The 21,323-nt window shown below is 46.5% G+C and overlaps 1 protein-coding gene across 1 annotated transcript in view; it reads right to left on the reverse strand.

Annotated features, from left to right (window-relative positions):
* CDYL2 (chromodomain Y like 2) overlaps positions 1-21,323 on the reverse strand; it is a gene marked incomplete at its 3' end in the record, with an annotated part of 182,167 nt that overhangs the window by 13,859 nt on the left and 146,985 nt on the right. The window contains exon 3 of the mRNA XM_082677781.1: positions 8,642-8,859. Within this exon, the coding sequence (XP_082533907.1) occupies positions 8,642-8,859 (218 nt within the window). The remainder of the gene's footprint in view (positions 1-8,641; positions 8,860-21,323) is intronic.

The raw sequence follows: 21,323 nt of genomic DNA on the forward strand, positions 1-21,323 counted from the left end.
CTGAGGAAAATAACCATTAAACACGTATTCTGTATCCAGCTAAACCATCATTCAAAGGCAAGGGTAAAGAGTAGGCATTTTCAGTTAAAAGAATGTCTGCCACCCTTAGGCCCTCACTGAAAGAACTAAGAAAGGATGCACTTCAAGAAGAAGAAAACCATGTTCAGAAAGAAAAACTGACATGTAAGGAACAGCAACCGGCACAGAAAGTGGAGAATGTGTTAGTAAATCAATATAAGAATTGACTGTAGGGCTTCCCTGGTGGCGCAGTGGTTGAGAGTCCCCTGCGGGTTTGTGCCCCGGTCCGGGAGGATCCCACGTGCCGTGGAGCGGCTGGGCCCGTGAGCCATGGCTGCTGAGCCTGCGTGTCTGGAGCCTGTGCTCCGCAACGGGAGAGGCCACCACAGTGAGAGAGGCCCGTGTACCGCAAACAAAACAAACAAAACAAAACAAAAAAAGAAAAAAAAGAAGAATTGAATGGCTAATTGGAAGCTGGGGTTTTGCACAAGGTAGAACTATAGCCTTAGGCAATAATATTGGGTTAGATGACGAGAGTTAGGGCGTGCCAAGGTTATGTGTCTGGGAGTGGTGCAAAGGGTCATGATCATGTTTAGGCTCCGCTACGTGTACATAGCTTAAGGAAAACATCTTAAAAGTACGTGAATTACAACTAATGGCTGCAGGGGAGGGGCAAAATAAAGCAAGCTTCATCACTCAATCCAACAGAAGTTAGGGAAGCAGGAAAAATAAGCACAAAAAGTGCACAGTAAGAAAAAACAAGGCATTTACTTGCCTGAGTGGAGCTGACAGTCCAACAGGAGAGACAGTAAAGGAACAGGCTTTTAAAGGATTGTTATTAATTATTCAAAAGGCAGAATCACAGGGTATAGTGGGGAAATTTTATGAGAGCATTGTTTTTTAAATTGTACTTTAAATGACACACACCCCCCGCCGCCCCGCTTAATTAAGCACTTAAGAGGGGTCAGGGATTGCGTCTGTTAACTTCCATGTAACATTTTACTCCAAACAAAATTCCTGTAAGGTAGGGAATGGTATCCCAATCTTGCAGATGAAGCAAGGAAGACTCAGAGAAGTGAAGTAAGTGGTTCAAGGTCACCAGTAAGAGGCAGAACCAGGATGCAAATCTCACCCCTACGTCCCTTCTCTGTCCATGACTGCACACTGTAGGATGACTTAAATAAATGGATGAATCTTTGTGGAAAAAACACCAGGCCTAGACGTCAATCTGAATCACGACTCTCGGGGTCTGAGCTCTGTGAGAAGGACGGGAGAAGTACTTTCTGCTCTTAACAGGGGATAAGCCACAGATACTCACTTTGAACATCAGAAAAGCTAACAGGCCACTATCATGTGGGTCCTTTAATCCATCTGACTCCAGAAATAGACACACTCTCACCTAGATATGAACTCTATTTCTCCGAGAGGCAAAGAAAACCCTGCTCTGAAGACATGAGCTGCACTTCTGCGTGTGACTCTCCATGCGAGGGCACACGTACTTGTCAATTAGTAAAAACAAAATCAAACACGGCGGCTGCCTCCTTTACGAATTAAGTGGAAAGTGGCTTTGTGTTTTCTTCATACAACAAAAGTACATACTACATTTCTAATTTTAAAAAACGTATATATCTAGTTAGTATGCCCTTCCTTTGCCTTTCTCGTGTTGATAATCCAATTTGGACTGATGGCTAAGATGCCACCTTCTCGAAGGACCATGCCCCATCCCACCACCTATTTTATAATGTAACTGGTGTGTTTAGAGTAAAAGGTTCTAAAATTATTACACACTCCTTTGCCTTCTTAAACAGAACACATGGCACACGTGTAACTACCTCTCCAGGGCAAGTGCTACAGCCTGTAAAGGAGCAGTCCCCTCAGAGGCTCCCAGGGCATGCTTCTGTTACAAAAGGGGCCAGACCGTGGTGCATCTGGAAGTCCCAGGTCCGTTCTGGAGATTCACTGCCCCTGCTCTGCTCTTGCCAGCCACTACCTGCTCCTGCGTGAGTGTCTGCTAGAGAAAGCATGCTCCTTCCTGCCACTTCTACCTTTCGATCTGCCACAGGTTGGAAGCAGGTGACCAAATCCATTAAAAGCGGGTATAGGGATTCTCTGGTGGCGCAGTGGTTGAGAGTCCGCCTGCCGATGCAGGGGACGCGGGTTCGTGCCCCGGTCCAGGAAGATCCCACATGCCGCGGAGCAGCTGGGCCCGTGAGCCATGGCCGCTGAGCCTGTGCGTCCAGAGCCTGTGCTCCGCAACGGGAGAGGCCGCAACAGTGAGAGGCCCGTGTACCGCAAAAAAAAAAAAAAAGGGTATAGAAAGGGAGCAGACCAGGGTCCCTCTCTCTCCTTCATCTTTACTTGCTGAACCCAGTCACCCAGGGCCCGTCTCAACTGCGACCACCCTCACGAAGGCCTTCCCAAATACCGCAGACAAAACGCCACCCCCTCCTTCCCCTGACACCCCAAGTACTTTAAATCCCTGCTCTGACGCTTCTACAAACTCCCTGGTAGAACGGGTGTCTCCTTACTTTTTCCTGCCTCCTTCCTGATTTAAACCCCTGTGACAGGCAGCCTCTAAGGCAGCTGGTATTCACACCTGTGTGCAATCCCCTCCCCTCGAGTACAGACAGGACCTAGTGACCCACTTCTAACCGAGAGAATATGGTAAAGTGATGGATGCCCCTTTCAAGAGGAGACTAAGATACAAAATGACGATAGCTTGTCTTGGCTGTCCTCTTTTTTTTTTTTTTTCCTGGCTGCACTGCGAGGCTTGCGGGATCTTAGCTCCCCAACCAAGGATTGAACCTGAGCCCCAGCAGTGAAAGCGCCAAGTCCTAACCACTGGACCACCTGGGAATTCCCTCGGCCGCCCTCTTTTGCCAAACCTCTTTCTTGAAGCTCTCGGTCTAGGGGATGCAGGCTGCCATGCTGTGAGTACCCCTGTGGAGAGGCTATGCCATAGTCCATGGGGAGTAGCCAATGACAAGGAACTGATGTCTCTGGCCAGTGAGGACCTGGGACCTGCCAGCAGCCAGCTGGAGGAGCCTGAAAGTGGAGCCTCCCCCATCGAGCCTTCAGGTGAGACTGCAGCCGCAGCCAACACCTCAACTGCAGCCTTGTGGGAGACTCTGAGGCAGAAGTACCCAGCTAAGCCAAGCCAGCACACTTGACCCTCACAGACTGTATTTGTTGTTTTAAGATGCTAAGTTTAGGGCAATGTGTTATGTGGTAATATAACTAATACCATCCCTTAAGAGTTTAAATAAGGGCTTCCCTGGTGGCTCAGTGGTTAAGAATCCGCCTGCCAACCGAGGTGACACGGGTTCGATCCTTGGTCCGGGAAGATCCCACATGCCACGGAGCAACTAAGCCCATGCGCCACAACTACTGAGCCTGTGCTCTAGAGCCTGCGAGCTACAACTACTGAGCCCACATGCCACAACTACTGAGCCCACGTGCCACAACTACTGAACCTGCATGCTGCAACTATGGAGCCCACATGCTGCAACTACTGAAGCCTGTGCACCTAGAGCCCATGCTCCGCAACAAGAGAAACCACCGTGATGAGAAGCCCACAAACAACGAAGAGTAGACCCCACTCACCACAGCTAGAGAAAGCCCATGCACAGCAACGAAGACCCAACACAGCCAAAAAAAAAAAAAGAGCTTCAATAAAATAGTATTCTACTCATCTATTTAGCCCTATAACACCAGGAAACTGTGCATGTAACAGAATTTAATAAATGTTTGTTGGACTGAGTGAATGGTACAGTGTTTACCTCCTCAAGAAGTTTAGAGTCTAATGGAGGCAATCAGACATTTCACAAATTACCACACAGCTACACATACACTGATAACTGGGATGTGTTCCAGGAGGGAGAGTGCAGAGGCCATGAGAGACAGACATAACCTGGTCCAGGAGGGGAGGGAAGACTTCCCTGTGGAAGCGGTGGCTGAGCTGAGATCCTTAGGAACAGCAAGGTTCAGCTAAGCCAGGAGGGAAGGAAGGCTGCTTTAGTCAGAAAGACAGGCATGTACAAAGGTCCTGGGGCAGGTGTGAGCATGAAAGAAAGCCAGGGTGACTGGAGTGCAGCAAGAGAAGAGTGGAAGTCCCAAATCCTTTCCTGAGATTCACTGCCCCTGCTCTGCACTTGTTAGCCATGTGATGTGAGATGAGGCTGGAGGGTCAGAAGCACCAGCCTCGCCAGCAACATTAGTTAAGGGTTTTGATTCTTATCAAGAACCATCAGGAGCCATTGATGTCTTTGAAGTGCGTGTGTGTGTGTGGGGGGGGGGGGGGCTGACTTGATTGTATTTGCATTTCCAACAGATCACTCTGTCTTCTGAAGAACGGATGACAGGGCAGGAAACATGACAGTGGGCAGACTTGTTAGTAGGTTATTACAATAGTGCAGACAAAATAGCTAGTAGTGTGGACTCTCATGTTTGTGATGGAAACGAAAGGAAACATATGAGAGCTATTTAAGAATTAACTGGCTTGCAGATGGTGTGGATATAGCAGGTATGATCAAGAGGGTGTGAGGTGTGCCCCCGTGGAGGGTGGTGATCTGTCTGCCGAGGCTGGGAGCCACCAAGAAAACCAGGAACAGCGTGAGGGCCTGAGGTCCTCTCCTAATGGGAAAGTGAATGAGCTTTTAATCACCAAGACTCTGGACGATCTATTTTTCTGGCTCTTTCCTTAAGGGGCATTTTCATTATTTTCCTGGCTCTTTGCTATATTTCAGACAGGAGAAATATTACAACACACCTGCTGGCCTCAGAATCTAGTTAATACACCCAGTAATGTGTGAATTTCTGCCCATGAGGCCGATCCAGCCAATGTCACATATACAACTAGAAAAAGAATTCAGTTATGACTGTGAAGGAGGCCTCCTTCCAGTCCCTCCATGAACGAGCAGGGCTGGGCCTGCTGGTGGCTGTTAAGTCACCTCCGTTTCATCTTAACAATGATAGGAACATTCACTGAATACCTCCTAGGTGCCAGGGACTCTGAGAGCCTCTTTTGCAGATATTATCTCTAATCCCACAGGGAAGATACTGTATAATTTCTGTAAACGAGAATGCTCAGAGAAGGAAAGTAATCCCAAGGTAACAGAAGAGGTAAATTAGTGGAAGGAGGGTTCAGACCCAGTCTGCTAGGCTCCTGCGCTAACTCTGTACCCCTCCCTAACACCACCTCCTCATTTCAACAGGACCTTCATTTCGGGGCTACTTTACCCAGTTAGCCAATTTAACCATAGAGTCAATCCACTTTGGCTGCTGAGAGAGCTGAAAACACCCGATCAATGACTGTTTCTCCATCTTCTTCCTGTTCTGTTACTGACAGACACCAGTTAGGAGTAAACCCCCTAATTAACCAAGCCCGCGGCTCGGGAGGTGAGAACCCGGGCACCTTAAATCACTTGAATGCCACACGTTTCTGTGATGAGAAGGCAACAGTTAGTACACAGAGCTGCTCCAAAGACACAGAATGAGCTGGGAGACTTCTCATTTATTCGGTTTATCAGAGGAAAATACTGCGCCTTTTTCAAGCACGCTTTTTATTTTTTTAAAATACATTTATTTATTTTTGGCTGCGTTGTGTCTTCGTTGCTGTGCGTGGGCTTTCTCTAGTTGCAGCGAGCAGGGGCTACTCTTTGTTGCGGTGCGCGGGCTTCTCATTGCAGTGGCATCTCTTGTTGCGGAGCACGGGGTCTAGGCACGCAGGCTTCAGTAGTTGTGGCCCGTGGGCTCAGTAGTTGTGGCTCGCAGGCTCTAGAGCACAGCCTCAGTAGTTGTGGCACACGGGCTTAGCTGCTCTGCGGCATGTGGGGTCTTCCTGGACCAGGGCTCGAACCCGTGTCCCCTGCATTGGCAGGCAGATTCTTAACCACTGTGCCACCATGGAAGTCCCAAGCACCCTTTTTAAAAGTAGTGAAGCAGAAAAAAAATCTAAGCAGAATCGGTCTCGTGTGAATGTTTCATGATGAGCTTAAAATAACAAGGCTTCCAGGTGTATAAACATGTGAAGGGCGGCCTTTGGGGTAAAGCACAGACCCCAGGCTCTGAGTCCTACACAGAGGTCTACACAGAAGAGAACCCTGAGGTGGCTCTGCTGAAGGTGGAGGGGGGAGAGACCCCCAAAACACCATGCTTAGAAGAGGGGCAACGAGCAACCAGCAGCCCCCGCTAACTCCACAGGCTTGAGCCGCTCTCTTCCCTCACAGGTTGACAAGCATTCCTGACTGTCACCCCACAATCCCGAAAAAGAGCCACAGTCTATGTAAATCATAATGACAAGACACGTGATTGCAAGTTCAAGGACACAGCACCTCCCACTCCACCCACTTCAGGGGCCACCCTGAGTGCACTGGACGTACTGGGCAGTGCCAGGCCACCTAGCCATCTCCATCTGGCTGGGCGGCCACTCCTTGACTGTGTCCCACCTAAAAGAAAACACACCCCTGTGGTTCACCCTCCAGGTCTGCATTGCTATGGTGGACACTGGAGTGCAGGGTATCAAGGGACAGGAAAAGGGGGTTTGCACTGAACTGCCTTCAATGGGCCAGGCGCTGGGCTGAGGGCCAGGACAAAAGGATGGGTGAAAGTGGTGAGGGCCCTGCCCTCCCGAAGCTCTGTGACCCCAGGCCTGTTCAGTTCCCTAGGCCTACCCTGTCTCCTCTGTAAGAGGTGGATCATAATAATCCTACATCAGAAGGGGACTGGTGGGATGAAATGGGACAAATAGCAAATATAAAGCCTGAAGAGCCACTACTAGCCACACCATGGTCGTTTTTGTCACTGATCACTCTACGCCCTGCCCAGGTGGTTCCAGTTGGAGAAGACTGCTTAGATGCATGTTTTCCTACATTTGCACCGTTAACAATCTCTTCATTGCTCCCTACTAAGTGTCCCATATTCTGAATGGTGTTGTCTACCTAACTGCATTAAGCATTCCCTGTTTCCCTGTTCTATTCATCTAAGACATAAGTAGGATTAGCATTCTAAAAAGTAATAGAGGGCGCTTCCCTGGTGGCGCAGTGGTTGAGAGTCTGCCTGCCGATGCAGGGGATGCGGGTTCGTGCCCCGGTCTGGGAAGATCCCACATGCCGCGGAGCGGCTGGGCCCGTGAGCCATGGCCGCTGGGCCTGTGCGTCCGGAGCCTGTGCTCCACAACGGGAGAGGCCACAACAGTGAGAGGCCTGCGTACCGCAAAAAAAAAAAAAAAAAGTAATAGAGGAAAAAGATAAATTGGACTTCACCAACATTTTTAAAATTGTATATCAAAGACTACTATCTAGAAAGGAAAAAGACAACCCATAGAATGGAAGTATCATAGCTCTGATAAGGGTCTAGTATCCAGAACATACAGAGAACGCTCAAAACTCAACAACAACAACAACAAAAATCCCATTTTTAAAACTAGGCGAAGGATTTGAATAGACATCTCTCCAAAGAAGGTAGACAAATGGCCAACAGCCACCTGAGAAGATGCCCAACATCATCAGTCACTAGGAAAATGCAAATCAAACCCACAATGAGACAGCACCTCACTCCCACTAAAACGGCTATAATAGAAAAGACAGACAATAATAAGTGCTGACAAAGATATGGAGAAATTGGGACCTTCACATACCACTGGTGGGGATGTAAAATGGTCCAGCCACTGGGGAAAATAGTTTGGCAGTTCCTCAGAAAGTCAAATATGGAGTTACTATATGACCCAGCAATTCCATAATCAGGAATATATCCAAGAAAACTGAAAACATATGTTCACACAAAAACATATACACCAATGTCCATAACATTATTTTTCATGATAGCCCAGAGTGGAGACAATCCAAATGTCCCTCAACTGCAGAACTAATGGACAAAATGTGGCCTATCCACACATGCAAGAGGAGTGAAGCATGATCATGCTACCACATATAGAAAGCCCCAAAACACCGCGCTGCGTGGAAGAAGCCAGTCACGGAAGACCATGTATTGCAGGATTCCATGCATACGAAATGTCCAGAATGGGTAAATCCACAGAGACAGAAAGGAGATTAGTGGCTGCCGGGGACTTGGGCCGGGGGACAATAGGGTGACTGTTAATGGGCACAGGGTTTCCTTTGGGGGTGATGGAAATGTTCTGGAATTAGTGCCGATGGTCGCACAACCTTGTGAATATACTAAACACCACTGAATGGTATGTTTTAAAAGGGTAAAATTGATGGCATGTGAATTACATCTCAATTAAAAAAACTATAAGCGAGCTGAGTGAATATAATTCCATCTAAAGCAAAGAAATTTGACATGCTGATTATAATGCAGTCTCGCTGGAAAAGCCCAAGATAGGATGCTTGGTTTCTGGGGCTAATACTGACTAATTCTGGGACCACAATCAGTTTATTGAATCTCTCTGTTTACCGAGGTCTTCATCTTCAAAATGGGATAATATGGTTACTGGTCGTAAAGATCAGACAGATAACGTATGTAAGGTGATCAGTAAATGGGGTCCCGCGGTCAAGTCTGCACGAGTGTCGGCTGTCTCCATCCACTCCTGAGGGCACAGAGAGAGAGCCAGCGCCCTACTGTGACTGCCTCAGAGTGACACCCACCCCCCATCCTGCCCCCTCACCTCAGGGGTCAGCGCGTTGTTGTCCGAGGTCTGGCTGGACAGCAGGATGTGCGTGAAGCCCTCTTCCTTCCGCACGACAATGTCCCGAAAGCGACAGTTGCTTTCGTTCTGGCGGACGCTGTACCTGAGCCTCTTGTCAAAGACGTAGTCCTTCTCCGCTTCCAGCTTCCTCTTCACCGAGCTGTGCAGGTTTAGTCCCCCGTTGGTCAGAGCAGAGCCTTCCAAAATCAGAGGAACAAAGTGAGAAACTGACTGGGGAACAGTCACACAGGAGTGTGATCAGAGAACGCTCAGATTCTCATGGAAAGGGTCCGATGTGGCTGGGACCCGTGTGCAGCTCTGTTCTGGGTGGTGAAGGGCCTGGGACTTAACGGCTACATCTCCAAACTTGGACGAGCACAGAGAGGGCTCTCTGTGAATGACCCCATGCAATCCTTGATTCCCTCTCCCACTCACCCATCCGAGAGCACCCAGCTTCTGCTTGGATGCTTTCAGCAACGGGGAACCCGACAATGGCCATGAAACAAAACAAACAAACAAAACCAAAAAACTGCAGCTTTACTCATAATAACCCAAAATCAGAAGCAACTAATATGCCCTTTACTAGGTGAATGGACACACAGACTCTGGTTCATTCACACAAAAGAATATTTGGCATACGAAGAAATTCATCATCAAGCCACAAAAATACGTGAATGAATCTGAAATGCATATTACTAAGAAGCCCCTCTGAAAAGGCTGCACGTTACATGATTCCAATTATGTGACATTCTAGAAAAGGCAAAAGTAGAGACACAGTAAAAAGATCAGTGGTTGCCAGGGGTTCAGGTGCAATAAGAGGAGGGTGGAATTGGTGAAGCGTAGGGGATATTTTTAGGGCAGTGAAACTACTCTGTATGATACTATGATGGTGAACATGAGACATAAAGCATTTGTCGAAACCTGAAGAACTACAGCATAGACAGTGAACCTTAAAGGATGCAATTTTTTTTTAAAAAATTAAGAGATGGGGGGAATCCAAGGATGGAATGCAGAATGTGATAAAAGAATCTAACTGTATGACAAATGTATGAAACCACCTCCCTGAAGCGGGCGGGGGAAGGCGCTGACCTAAGTAACTTTAGGAATGAGTGGAGTCTGTAAAATTAAAGGCAAAATAACCCGCACAGAAGCAGTGCACTCCAGCTGATAAAGCTGATCACATGGAGGTAAGTACGAGTTAACAATTCTGACATCACACATGAACGCTGGAGTTGAACAATTACATAAATGGATGGCAGATGGGGAGAAGGTTTTTCAGTGTTGGAGTGGCAGTTTACAGGTAAGCAAGGAGAGGGGGCTAGAATGAGCAACGTGGTAATGGATGAGCACCGAAGACCTCAGTATGAACTCAATACAGATACAGATGGTTACATTCAGAAATATTTACAGATAAGCGTGTACAAACAGGTTAGTATATACATGTGTATTTCCTTGCTCTGTCAGCTGAGAGGGCCCAGAGTCTGACATCCCAATAGCAGTGAGCACACCTGGGGCCCAGAGCTTGGTTTCATTCTCAATAAAAGGAACCAGGGCTCTCTGGAGAGATGGCTGATTCCAGGACTGGGGCAAGAAACATGCAAGATAAGCTTGCAGAGGCTGAAAGGACGGAAGTACTAAAAAAAAAAAACACACAATAAATAAAAAATAATAACGACAACCTTCACAATGATGGGGGTATGTCAAAAGGACACAGGAGCCAAGTGAAAGAGCTCCCCATGGCCAAAGACGGCAGAATTTGAGCAACGACATAAAGTCGTATGTATTGCATTATAATTGAAAGCACAAAATAAATATCCATGAGTCCATACTGATATAATTAAATGAGATTGAATAAATGAATAAATGGGAGACAAGAGCCAAATCTCCCATGGAGAAGAATTCCAAACAGTTTATGTAGATGCTCTGCTCTCAAGGGGGTAGAACATAGCTTCTTTAAGGGCGGGCTGCACAAAGTGACTTCCTTCCAAATGGTGTGGAAAGTTGGGGGGCTCAGGGGGGAGAGTAACAGTGGAGAAACCTGACTGTGGCAGATGGAGAAGTCAAAGCCCTGTTGGCCACGTGATCAAGACCAACACCAACAGGGATAAGTCATGGCGTGGTGTGCACCCCTGACACGATGTGAGGAGAAGGGCTCTGGACCTCTGGGGTCTTCCTCTCAGAAACCTACAACCCCAGTCTAATCATGCAAAAAAGGTCAGACAAATCCCAATGGAGGAGAGTTCTACAAAATACCTGATCAGTACACTTCAAAACTGTGAAGGTCATTAAAAACCAGGAAAGCCTGAGAAACTGTCACAGGGCAGAGGATCCTAAGGAAACATGACGACTAAATGTGATGTGGGATCAGGATCTCGGAACAGACGTTCGGATAAGGTATGGACTTTAGTTGATAATGATGCAGCAATAGCAGTTCATCGGCTGTAACAAATGTACCATACTAGTGAGGAAGCTCATAATAACAGGAGAGACTGAGTACGGGGTATACATGAACTCTATTATCTTTCCAAATTTTCTGGAAATCCAAAGAAGTGAAGTTTATTTTAAAGAGTACATTTTAAAATTAAGTTAACTTTAAAAAACAAAACAAAACAAAAAACCCCCAAGAGAACCACTTCCCAGGCAATTCTGACATACAGGCAGGTTTGAGACCCTGGACCAGTGGTTCTTACACTTTTTTTTTTTTTTTAAAGATCATGAACATCGTTGAAACACACCTATCTACCTATCTATCTATCTATCTATCTATCTTGGCTGTGCCAGGTCTTAGTTGCAGCATGTGGGATCTTTTAGTTGCAGCATGCAGACTTCTTAGTTGCAGCATGCGGACTTCTTAGTTTCATCATGCAAACTCTTAGTTGCAGCATGCATGCGGACCTAGTTGCCTGACCAGCGATCAACCCCAGGCCCCATGCATTGGGAGTGTGGAGTCTTACCACATTCCCACACTTACCACACTGGACCACCAGGGAAGTCCCCAGTTGTTCTTACACTTGAACAGGCATCCGGATCACCTGGAGAACTGTTAAACCAGCCTGCTGGGTCCACCCCATGCTGCTGCCCCTGCTGCAGCCACCAGGCTTTGAGAACCAGGGTCTGGATAACATCAAGGTGGACTCAGATTCTTAGTTAGCATGGGGGGTCTTGGAATCTCAAGAACCAAGTCAAAGGCAGGGACCAGGAAATGCTTCCCTGGACCCTTTCCCTGCATACCCCGTCCCCACCCAGACGAGCGCCCAGCCCCAAAGGGGCACAGAAGCAGCAGTGCCTGTGTCACCTGACAGCCTCCAAGAAGCCTCCTCAGTTTGTACTTTTCCATTACCCACAGCAACTGGGCTTTGTCAAACACCATGATGTGGGTAAATGATTCAATGAACTCCGGAAAGTAAACGTGAGCATTTAATTAAAAGCCTTGTGTAAAGGGAGCTGTTTCTTCAGGGTCAACCTCAAAACCTCCAGCTCCTCAGAAGCTTCCTAATTAGAGCTGGCAGATCCGTGCTGGGGACCTGCTGGCAGAGGTCAGCGCATCATGGGAGCTGCTCTCAGCGGCCACCAGCTCTTGGCCGTGAGAAGTCAGAAGCTCGGGGCTTGGGAAGATCAGTGCTACCCGGGGCTGGGAGAGGTCTGATTAAACTCCTGCCCCACAACCAAGTCAAGGTGCTGCTTTACAGTCATATTAAGGAGGAGGACCTGAGGGTTACCTTTTCTGAGCAGCTCTGTACGCTGCCTCTAAATTCCTCAACAGTCCTACAAAACTGCCATTCTTACTCCACTTTGCAGATAAGGAAAAGTGAGTAACTTGCTGGGAGCCGTGAAGGTTTTAAGTGGCAGAGCCAGGATTAGAGGCAGCTGCCTCTCCTTTTCTCCGTTCATTCAAAATCTAATTAGGGGCTTCCCTGGTGGTGCAGTGGTTAAGAATCCACCTGCCAATGCAGGGGACACGGGTTCGAGCCCTGGTCCAGGAAGATCCCACATGCCGCAGAGCAACAAAGCCGGTGCGCCACAGCTACTGAGCCTGTAAGCCACAACTATTGAGCCCTCGAGCCACAACTTCTGAGCCTGTGTGCCACAACTACTGAGCCCGCGCACCTAGAGCCCGTGCTCCGCAACAGGAGAAGCCAGCGCAATGAGAAGCCTGCGCACCGCAACGAAGAGTAGCCCCTGCTCACCGCAACTAGAGAGAGCCCGCACGCAGCAACAAAGACCCAACGCAGCCAAAAATAAAAATAGATAAATTTAAAAAAATCTAATTAGTTATCACCTCCTATGGGCCAGCTATAACACTAGATGTTGGAGATGAAACAAAAATCAGAGAAATAAGGTCCATGCCATCCCAGAGCTTGCTTCAGGCGTGGGCGATGGAAAGTAAACAAGCAGACTTAGTTAAAACAATGACAGATGGGAAAAGATAGGGTGACATGATAACAAATATTGGGTGGGGGGTTCTCTGTGAAGGAGCCCATGGTCTTTCTGTTAAAGCATAAGGGGAAGCAGCCCTTAAGGAACCATCTGACCAAATAATCCATAAAACTATGTGAGGAAAACAGACCTGTTTATTCTCTATTAGGACACATGGCTCACATCTCCAATGGTGACTTGGAAGATGCACCATCTCTGGGCCAGGGAAGAGAGGAAGCCTCCGTGAGGGCCCGGATTCACTCACGTACAGCTGCGTTAAGTTACCTTTCTGGACCTAACTCTGACCTCACACAGAGGTGCTCTCAAGCCCACTCCTCTTCTGGGGCACCATGCCTCTGGAGAGATGGGGGCAGGCTGGCAGGGAAGGCACCATGGGAAACAGAACATGCCGGAAGCACAGAAGTTTGGGGCTTTGCAGCCAGACAGCACGGGAATCCCAGCCCTCTGTTTGCTCATCAGGAGAAGCCAGGAAGCCGCACAAGCCCTCGAGTGTCGTCTCCTTCGTCAGAAGATGGGGTTAGTGGTACCTGCTTTTCATGGTTGTTCGGAGCTAATTTAATTAAGGAACCATATGGGATTAGCAAGTGCCTGGCTCATTCTAGGCACTGCAGAAATGTTAGCTGAAGGATGCCAAGTCATTCCAAAAATGAGGAATTAGCTGGTGAGTCCTTGCAGCCCCGCCTCTCGCGCTCGCAGCCCCACACACTCCCTCCAAGCCCGGGGAACAGACCCAGGAGAGATGGGTGAACACCCTGGTGAGCCCAAAGGCCAGAGTGAAAACCCAGTGGTGGCGGCGTTCAAAGCCCCGCACCCCGTCCTCTCAGGGTTGCGAGGCTGGAGGTCACTATCCCTCCTCTGTGCCCTCACTTCACGCACGCGGATGACTGCGAAGTGAAGGGACACGTGCTGTGCTTCTGGGACAAAGGAACCCCCTCCGCCCCCGAATCAGGCTAGTTTCCTTCCTTCCACTCCCTTCAAGCCTTCTCACATTCCTTCCTTCAGAGTACAAAGGAGTATTTCCCATTAGGAAGCCTCCATAAAATCATGCTCTGACACAGCCCCTCTGCTCCAGACGTGCAGAGGTGACAGAGACAACACTGGGCTCACAAACAACCATCGCTTTGTGTGTGTGGCAGAGCATCAGCACGAGGCTCGACACAGGGGAGGGGGCCAGGAGTGCTGGGCGGGAAGGGGACCCGGGGGGCAGCAGAAACCAAGCCTCCCCCTCGAGACGGGAGGAGGGACCCAGGGGATGGAAGCCAGGCGATGGCGTGATGCCCTCCCACGAAGGCAGAACGACAGTGACAAAACCACGTGCTGTCCACGGCCGAGGCTTTCTCAGGAGCTCCGGGCCAGGTGGAGGGAGAAAGAGGAAGCAAAGAAAGACAAAAACCAACTTCCCTCTTGAAATGAGCCTGTACACCAAAATTCTGAAATAGGAAGATACTGAATGCTCAGAATTCTAGCCAATAAAATCAATACTGGTGACATGAATGAATCCAAATCAGATAAATTGAATATTATGAGACAATCTGACAAGGACTTTAGAATAGGAATGTTTCAAATGCTAAAAGTGATAGATGTGAGAAAAAGAGCCATTTAACATAAATAAATTCTCAGACAAAAGCAGACAGAAAGGAAAAGAGCACAGGGGTAAGGCAAAGAACTAATTAGAAAGCAAATGACAAACAGGAAGAAATTTGCATATCACAGATAAAAGATCCTCAAATTGTAAAGAAATTTTAAACAGTGAGGACAAGAAGACCAAAATTCTTCCAGGAAAAAAAACGGACAGAAGACATGGACAGACAATCCACAAATACTACATAAAAATAGCTCTTAAACGTAAAAAAAGATTTCCTCTTCACTCAAAAGAATAGTGCAAACTAAAACTCATAATAAAAGAAATGAAAGTTAAAACTACACTGAGATACCATTTCTTACCCATTCACTGGGCAAAAGTTCAGAATCTTGACAGTATACTCTTCTAGAGAGGATGTGGGGAGCTGGGCATTCTCTTAATTGTGGGTGGAATGCAAAGTGGTACAACCACTATGGAAGGGAATTTGGCAACATGTGAGAAAACTGTTCATGCGTGTACTCTCAACATAGCAATCCCACTTCTGGAAACATAACATAAAAATATACCAAAAATATATATATATATATTTATTATTATTATTACTATTATTATTATTATATATTTTTTTCCTCACAGCATTATTCACAACTGCAAAATATTGGAACTACCTAAACTTCCAAGCATAGATTAGGGATGTAAACTATGGTGTATCCACACAAAGGAATACTATGCAGCTGTGAAAAGAATGAAAACTATTTCTATGAATGAATGAGTGATTTCCAAAACATACCTTCAAGTAAAGAGAGGCAAGGTATAAAAGTATTTTACCTTTAGAATAAGAAAGAAGGGAAAATAGATAAATCTGTTTACTTTTGCAAAAAGAAACAGAGGAAGAATAAGTCAGAAAACAATGAAACTGGACATCCACAGTGGTTGACAGAATAGAGCAGAAGGGATGGGGAAGGAGTATAGTTCTCTTCTACACGTCTCTGAGTAGAGCTGACCCTTGAACAACGCACGGGTTAAGGGCACCAACCCCATGCAGTAGAAAGTCTGCATATAACTTTACAGTTGGTCCTCTGTGTCCACAGTTCTGCATCCGTGGATGCAACCAACCATGGATCACGTAGTACTTATGTATTCAAGGGGAGGATGATCAATACAGATAACTTTTGGACTCAATATAATGACTTATATACCCTCAAACACATCTTGAATTCTTCTTAGTGGGTTTGCTTTTCGTAAGGGTAAGGGTGGAGCAATTCGAAAATTATTTTATGAGAATTATAGGGTGAGCAAATGAGTAACTGTATGATGTTATGGAGAAAGCAGCGTTCTCTCTGTGGAAGAAGGGACACGCAAATATGGAATGTGGGAAGGCAAGGAAGAACTCAGTAGGATTAGAATGAAACTGGAGGTATCAGTATGAACTCATGGCTTTTAAAATTATATCTATTTCCTAGCTCCATTAGCTGAAAGGGCTTAGAAAAAATGAAGATCTCATAGCAATGAGCACACTTAGACCCCAGATGTTGGCTTCTAAATACCACCCCCACAAAAATAATCCAGGACTTCCCAGAGAAATGGCTGCTTCCAGGGCTGGGACAGGCAAGGTACAAAGTGGGCTGGAAAGTCTTATTGTACCTGGAAGTGAGGAAGTGACCAAAAAAATAACCAGGCATGTCAAAAGGACATATGAGGCAGCTTGGAGGGGTTCCCATTGGCCAAATCTAGGACAATTTGAACATAAAAGTAAATAAGGGGAAGAAATGGATTATAAACCATTACATAAAATAATAATCTTCAAGTCTGAACTGATAATAGATAGATAGAGATGAGGATGATAGATAGACAGATGAGAGGGAGGGAGGGAGGGAGGAAGGAAGGAAAGGAAGAAGGAAAGAGATGGATGGGTAAGACAGAGGAAATAGCATCATATCAAGTATTTCAGTGGAGATGAATAACTTGAATCTAGTCTTAAGGAAACATCAGACAGACTCAAAATGAGGAACACTCTGTAAAATAACTGGATGGTAGTCTTCAAAAATGCCAGTGTTACTGAAGACAATGGAAGACCAAGGAACTGCTCCAGATTAAAGGGAACTAAAGAGACATGACAACTGAAGTCATCATAGGATTCTGACCTGGATTCTATATTGGAGGGAAAAATAATCTAAAGAACATTACTGGGATAATAGGAAAAAAATGGAGTAAGAACCAAAGATTAGGGCTTCCCTGGTGGCGCAGTGGTTGAGAGTCCGCCTGCCGATGCAGGGGACATGGGTTCGTGCCCCGGTCCGGGAAGATCCCACATGCCGCGGAGCGGCTGGGCCCATGAGCCATGGCCGCTGAGCCTGCGCGTCCAGAGCCTGTGCTCCGCAACGGGAGAGGCCACAACAGTGAGAGGCCCACGTACCACAAAAAAAAAAAAAAAAAAAAAAGAACCAAAGATTAGATAAAAGGATTCTATCAACGTTAAATTTCTTGGATTTCATAACTGTACTGTGTTGACTTGAGAATATCCTTTTTCTTAGAAATACCTATACTAAATATCACTGGGGACGGAGGGAGGGATAAATTAGGAGTTTAGCACAGGGAACTATATTCAATATCTTATAATAACCTATAATGGAAAAGAATCTGAAAAACAATATATATATATGTATATATGTGTGTGTGTGTGTGTGTGTGTGTGTGTGTATACACACATATGTGAAAACCTGAATCACTCTGCTGTACGCCTGAAACTAACACAACATTGTAAATCAACTATACCTCAGTAAAAACAAACAAACATAAAACAAACCACAAAAAATATTACTGGGTAAAGAGGCATGATGTATGCAATCTACACTCAAATGGTTCAGAAAAAGAATAATAATTTATATATAATCTGTATAATCATTTGTATATAAGTTCTAAGTGTGTACATATGTGTGAGTCTATATATATACATGTACAGAAACACACATACACATACAGAGAAAGAGACAGCAAATGTGGCAAAACGTTAAAAACTGGTAAAGCCAAAAAGGATTACAATGTTTGATATAAGTTTGAAATTATTTTCAACTTATTATTTACAAGCAGTGACAGAGGGCTGAAAAAAATGAACTATCATCAAAATACTGAGAGAAAATAACTATCAACCAAGAATTTTATACCCAGCTAAAACCACATTTAAAGGACCGAGAAATGGGTATTTTCAGATACCCCAAAACTAAAAGAGTTTATCTACCACAGACTCTAAAAGAATTATAAAGAGAAACTTCAGCAAATCAAAAAGTTAATTCATAGGAAGACAAGAGATAAAAGAAACACAGTTGATTATTTTTAATTTAGTAAATGTAATTCCTGGCTGCAAAAATGATAAAAATAGTTTTTGGTGTTTAACAACACTGACTGGACAAAACAAAAACAAGAGGCTCATTGAGAAGTTAAAACCAAGTAGGGCCCTCCTTGTTATATCAAGAGGAGGCTATCACATCTATTAGAAAAAAAATTCATAGTTGAGTATGTATGCTAAAATTTAAGAATACAAATACTATCTATGGTTAGCTTCTAAGTCAGTTCAGGGAGATGGAATATATAAAATGTACCAATTCACTTTAAAAGTATGAAAAGGGTAGGGGCTGGGGATGGGAGAGTGAGCAGAGAAACAGAATGATAATATTAAAATGCAAAATAGAATAGAAAAAAATCCAAATATATTAATAATCACATTAATCATTGAGCAGGTTAGACTCCTATATTAAAAGATAGAGATGATCAGATTGGAGAAAAGAATAAAAGATCCAGGTGTGTGGAAGATTCCCTAAGGAGAGGCTCTTGCAGACTGAAAAAGGCATCTCAACTCAGCTAGCAGGAGAAGGAAACCTGCCCAATCAACTGAGAAATGGTGGAAATACTCAAGAAGTGTCAAGAAATGGTGCACAGTTGTCACTGTGCGGCAGGAAGAGGTGTGTCAGAAAATGCACTGCAGTTTGTAAGACACCCAAAGAGAAACAGAAGCTGTCCCGGGACGAGGGGTGAGCTTTCTGGGAGGACAGAGGGTAAAGGTATGGGGGAGGCCACAGAGGACCGGACAGACGAGGGACAGACCACAGGACACCGCTGCACGCAGCATTAGCCACTCCAGGCAGGGCTCAGCGTCCATGCCTACGTTCTCCACCAGGAACATGTCAAACCCCAGCACCGAAGAGCACCAAGCTTCCTCTGGACATCGAGGAAGGAAGGAGAAGTTCAGACAGGGCACCAAAGGATGCTATCCCCAGGGGAGGGTGCGTCCTCTGTGCTGGTTTCACACTCGATTCCTCACCATAATGGAATAATCCTATTTTGCTGAATGCTTATTGTGTGAGTCACATAGCTTACATCACCCAATCCTAAGAAGAACCCTATAAGACATCGTTTCAGCCACATTTTAGAGGTGAGAAAAGCAAAACCGAAGGTCATGCCACTAGGAAGGGTCAGAATAGGGTTCAAACTCTAAGAATCTTGACTTCAAAAGTGATGCTTGACTCAAGCAACAGGACTCGGAAACCTAACACTGGTCTCGGGCCCTCCCGCTGGTGCTGGTGTTGGCGCTGAGGGATATTCTGCTTTTCTTCCCAAGAGCCCACTGAACAAAGGAGGAAGGAGAATCTGGGTGCCACACCTGGCTCCAGTGTCACATGCAACTGTTACCAAGCCGAGCTCGGTTTACTGCATCATCATCATCTCTGCACCTGCCTGATGTCTCCACCTAACGGCGGGCTCTTTGAGGACAAACCTGAGAGCCACTCGCTCTGTGTCTGCAGGACTGAGCACAGTGCCTGGAAGGCAGCACTGCTCAGCGCAGCGTCCGTCAAGCGAATGAATGAGCAGAAGACAAACAACGGAAAGTAACTGGAGCAGCCTCCTCACACCACATGGCGGCCTCGCATTTAACACTCCTGATTTTGAAACACGTTCCTTGTTCATTTCTCAGCCTCTTGGCCACACTTCCAAATCCTGGTATTAGTCGCACACATAGGAGCGTCTGTTTCCTGAAATCAGGTTGCTCTCACACCTAGATGACTAACTCTCGTACTTACATCACACCTGGCCCTTCTGCTTCACAACAGCCAGGCAAGACCTCACCTCTCAGAGATGCCCAGGGAGAGAACACGGTGTGAGCGCTATGAAGTTTCCTTCCCTTGCGAAGAATATAGTAACACTTTTTTGGGGTGTGAGCCATCAGGACACAGAAGGAAGACATCTCAAGGCCAGGGTCGCTCTCTCCCGGAATGCCCTTCCTCCCTTGCCCACCTGGTAATGGTCTCCTCACCATTCTCAACGCAGCTCTGCTGTGACCCGCTTAGGAATTCTTCCAGAGCAGCAGCTAATCCCTCTTCTAGTGGCTGCTGGTATATCCTTTTTTTTTTTTTTTTAACAGCCTTTACTGCCGCTCCCTCCATCCATTCAGCACGCAGTTCATGAGTGTCTAGGACAAACCTGGCTCCTGGGATACACTGATGGGCAGAGAGATGGCTCCTGCGCTTAAGAACTTACAGTCTGATTCAGCGCTGTCCTAGAGAACCCCCTACAATGCTGGAAATGTTTGATATCTGCGCTGCTCAACAGAGTAGCCAACAGCTACATATGGCTACTGAAACTTAAAAACTTTCGTCTAATTTTAATGTACTGAGTTCTAACTTTAACCACATGTGGCTGGTAGCTGCCATACTGGACAGTGCAGGTAATCACGCGGCAGGATAATTACCTTGCGTACGTTGCAAATCCTGACATTGCTTTTCTGGCACATCTGGCTCCCTGTTCACCTGCACACAGATTCTTAAACGTAAGAGCCATGTTAGCCATTCCTGTATCTTTAGACTCAGTGCAACCCAGCACACAGAAGTGGGTCAATCGCTGCTGAATAAATGAATGGCTGGACAAAGGAGCAAGTGCTAAACACATAACAGAGGACCTAGAGAAGTTTCTGTCTCCTAACCAAAACTGGGAGAGTGAGAGCGAGAGGCTGGAGAGCAGGATAAGGAAATTGTGTTGGATCTGCTGCTGTCCCCGTAAAAAGGTGCGAATTTAGGCACTTCCCTTCTGGTCCTTCTCCCCCAGCATCCCAGTCACGATCACTATCTTGGGAAGCAGACACGATTCACAGAGATAAGGGAGGGCTGGGAGCCCCCAGAGAGCACTTCACACTGGAGCACCTTCAGCTGCAAGCTGGGGAGAGGGCTGGGCAGAGGGGAGGCTTAAAATAAACAAGAGAGAAGACTCATCAGTTCCGCAGTGGAGGGAAACCACCCTTTGTTGACTGCGGGATTAGGGTTTTCCAGCTGCAGTTCTTAGAAGAGAAAGTGATAGTCTTTGCGCTTGAGAACCATTTCCTGGTCTGTGGTTCACTCACCGGAGATCCCTAAAGCGTGGACCGGTCTGAGGGTGCACTGGGAGGGGAAGTATGAGAGTGCAGAGTTACCACACCGGGGCCTTCTTGTCTCTGCCCGGCAGAAGGAATGAGGTGTCACCAACAGATTCCGCAGGTAGGGACAGCAGCGCCTTTCCACAGAAGCGGTGCTGGGGGTCAGATCTCTAGAGGTGGGTGGGCCGGGGGCAGTGTGAAGTTGAAAACACCCTCCAATCACTCCACCCACTCGTGTGATG

Source organism: Grampus griseus (assembly GCF_964374135.1).
Source record: "Grampus griseus genome assembly, chromosome: 19".
Lineage (NCBI taxonomy): Eukaryota > Metazoa > Chordata > Mammalia > Artiodactyla > Delphinidae > Grampus > Grampus griseus.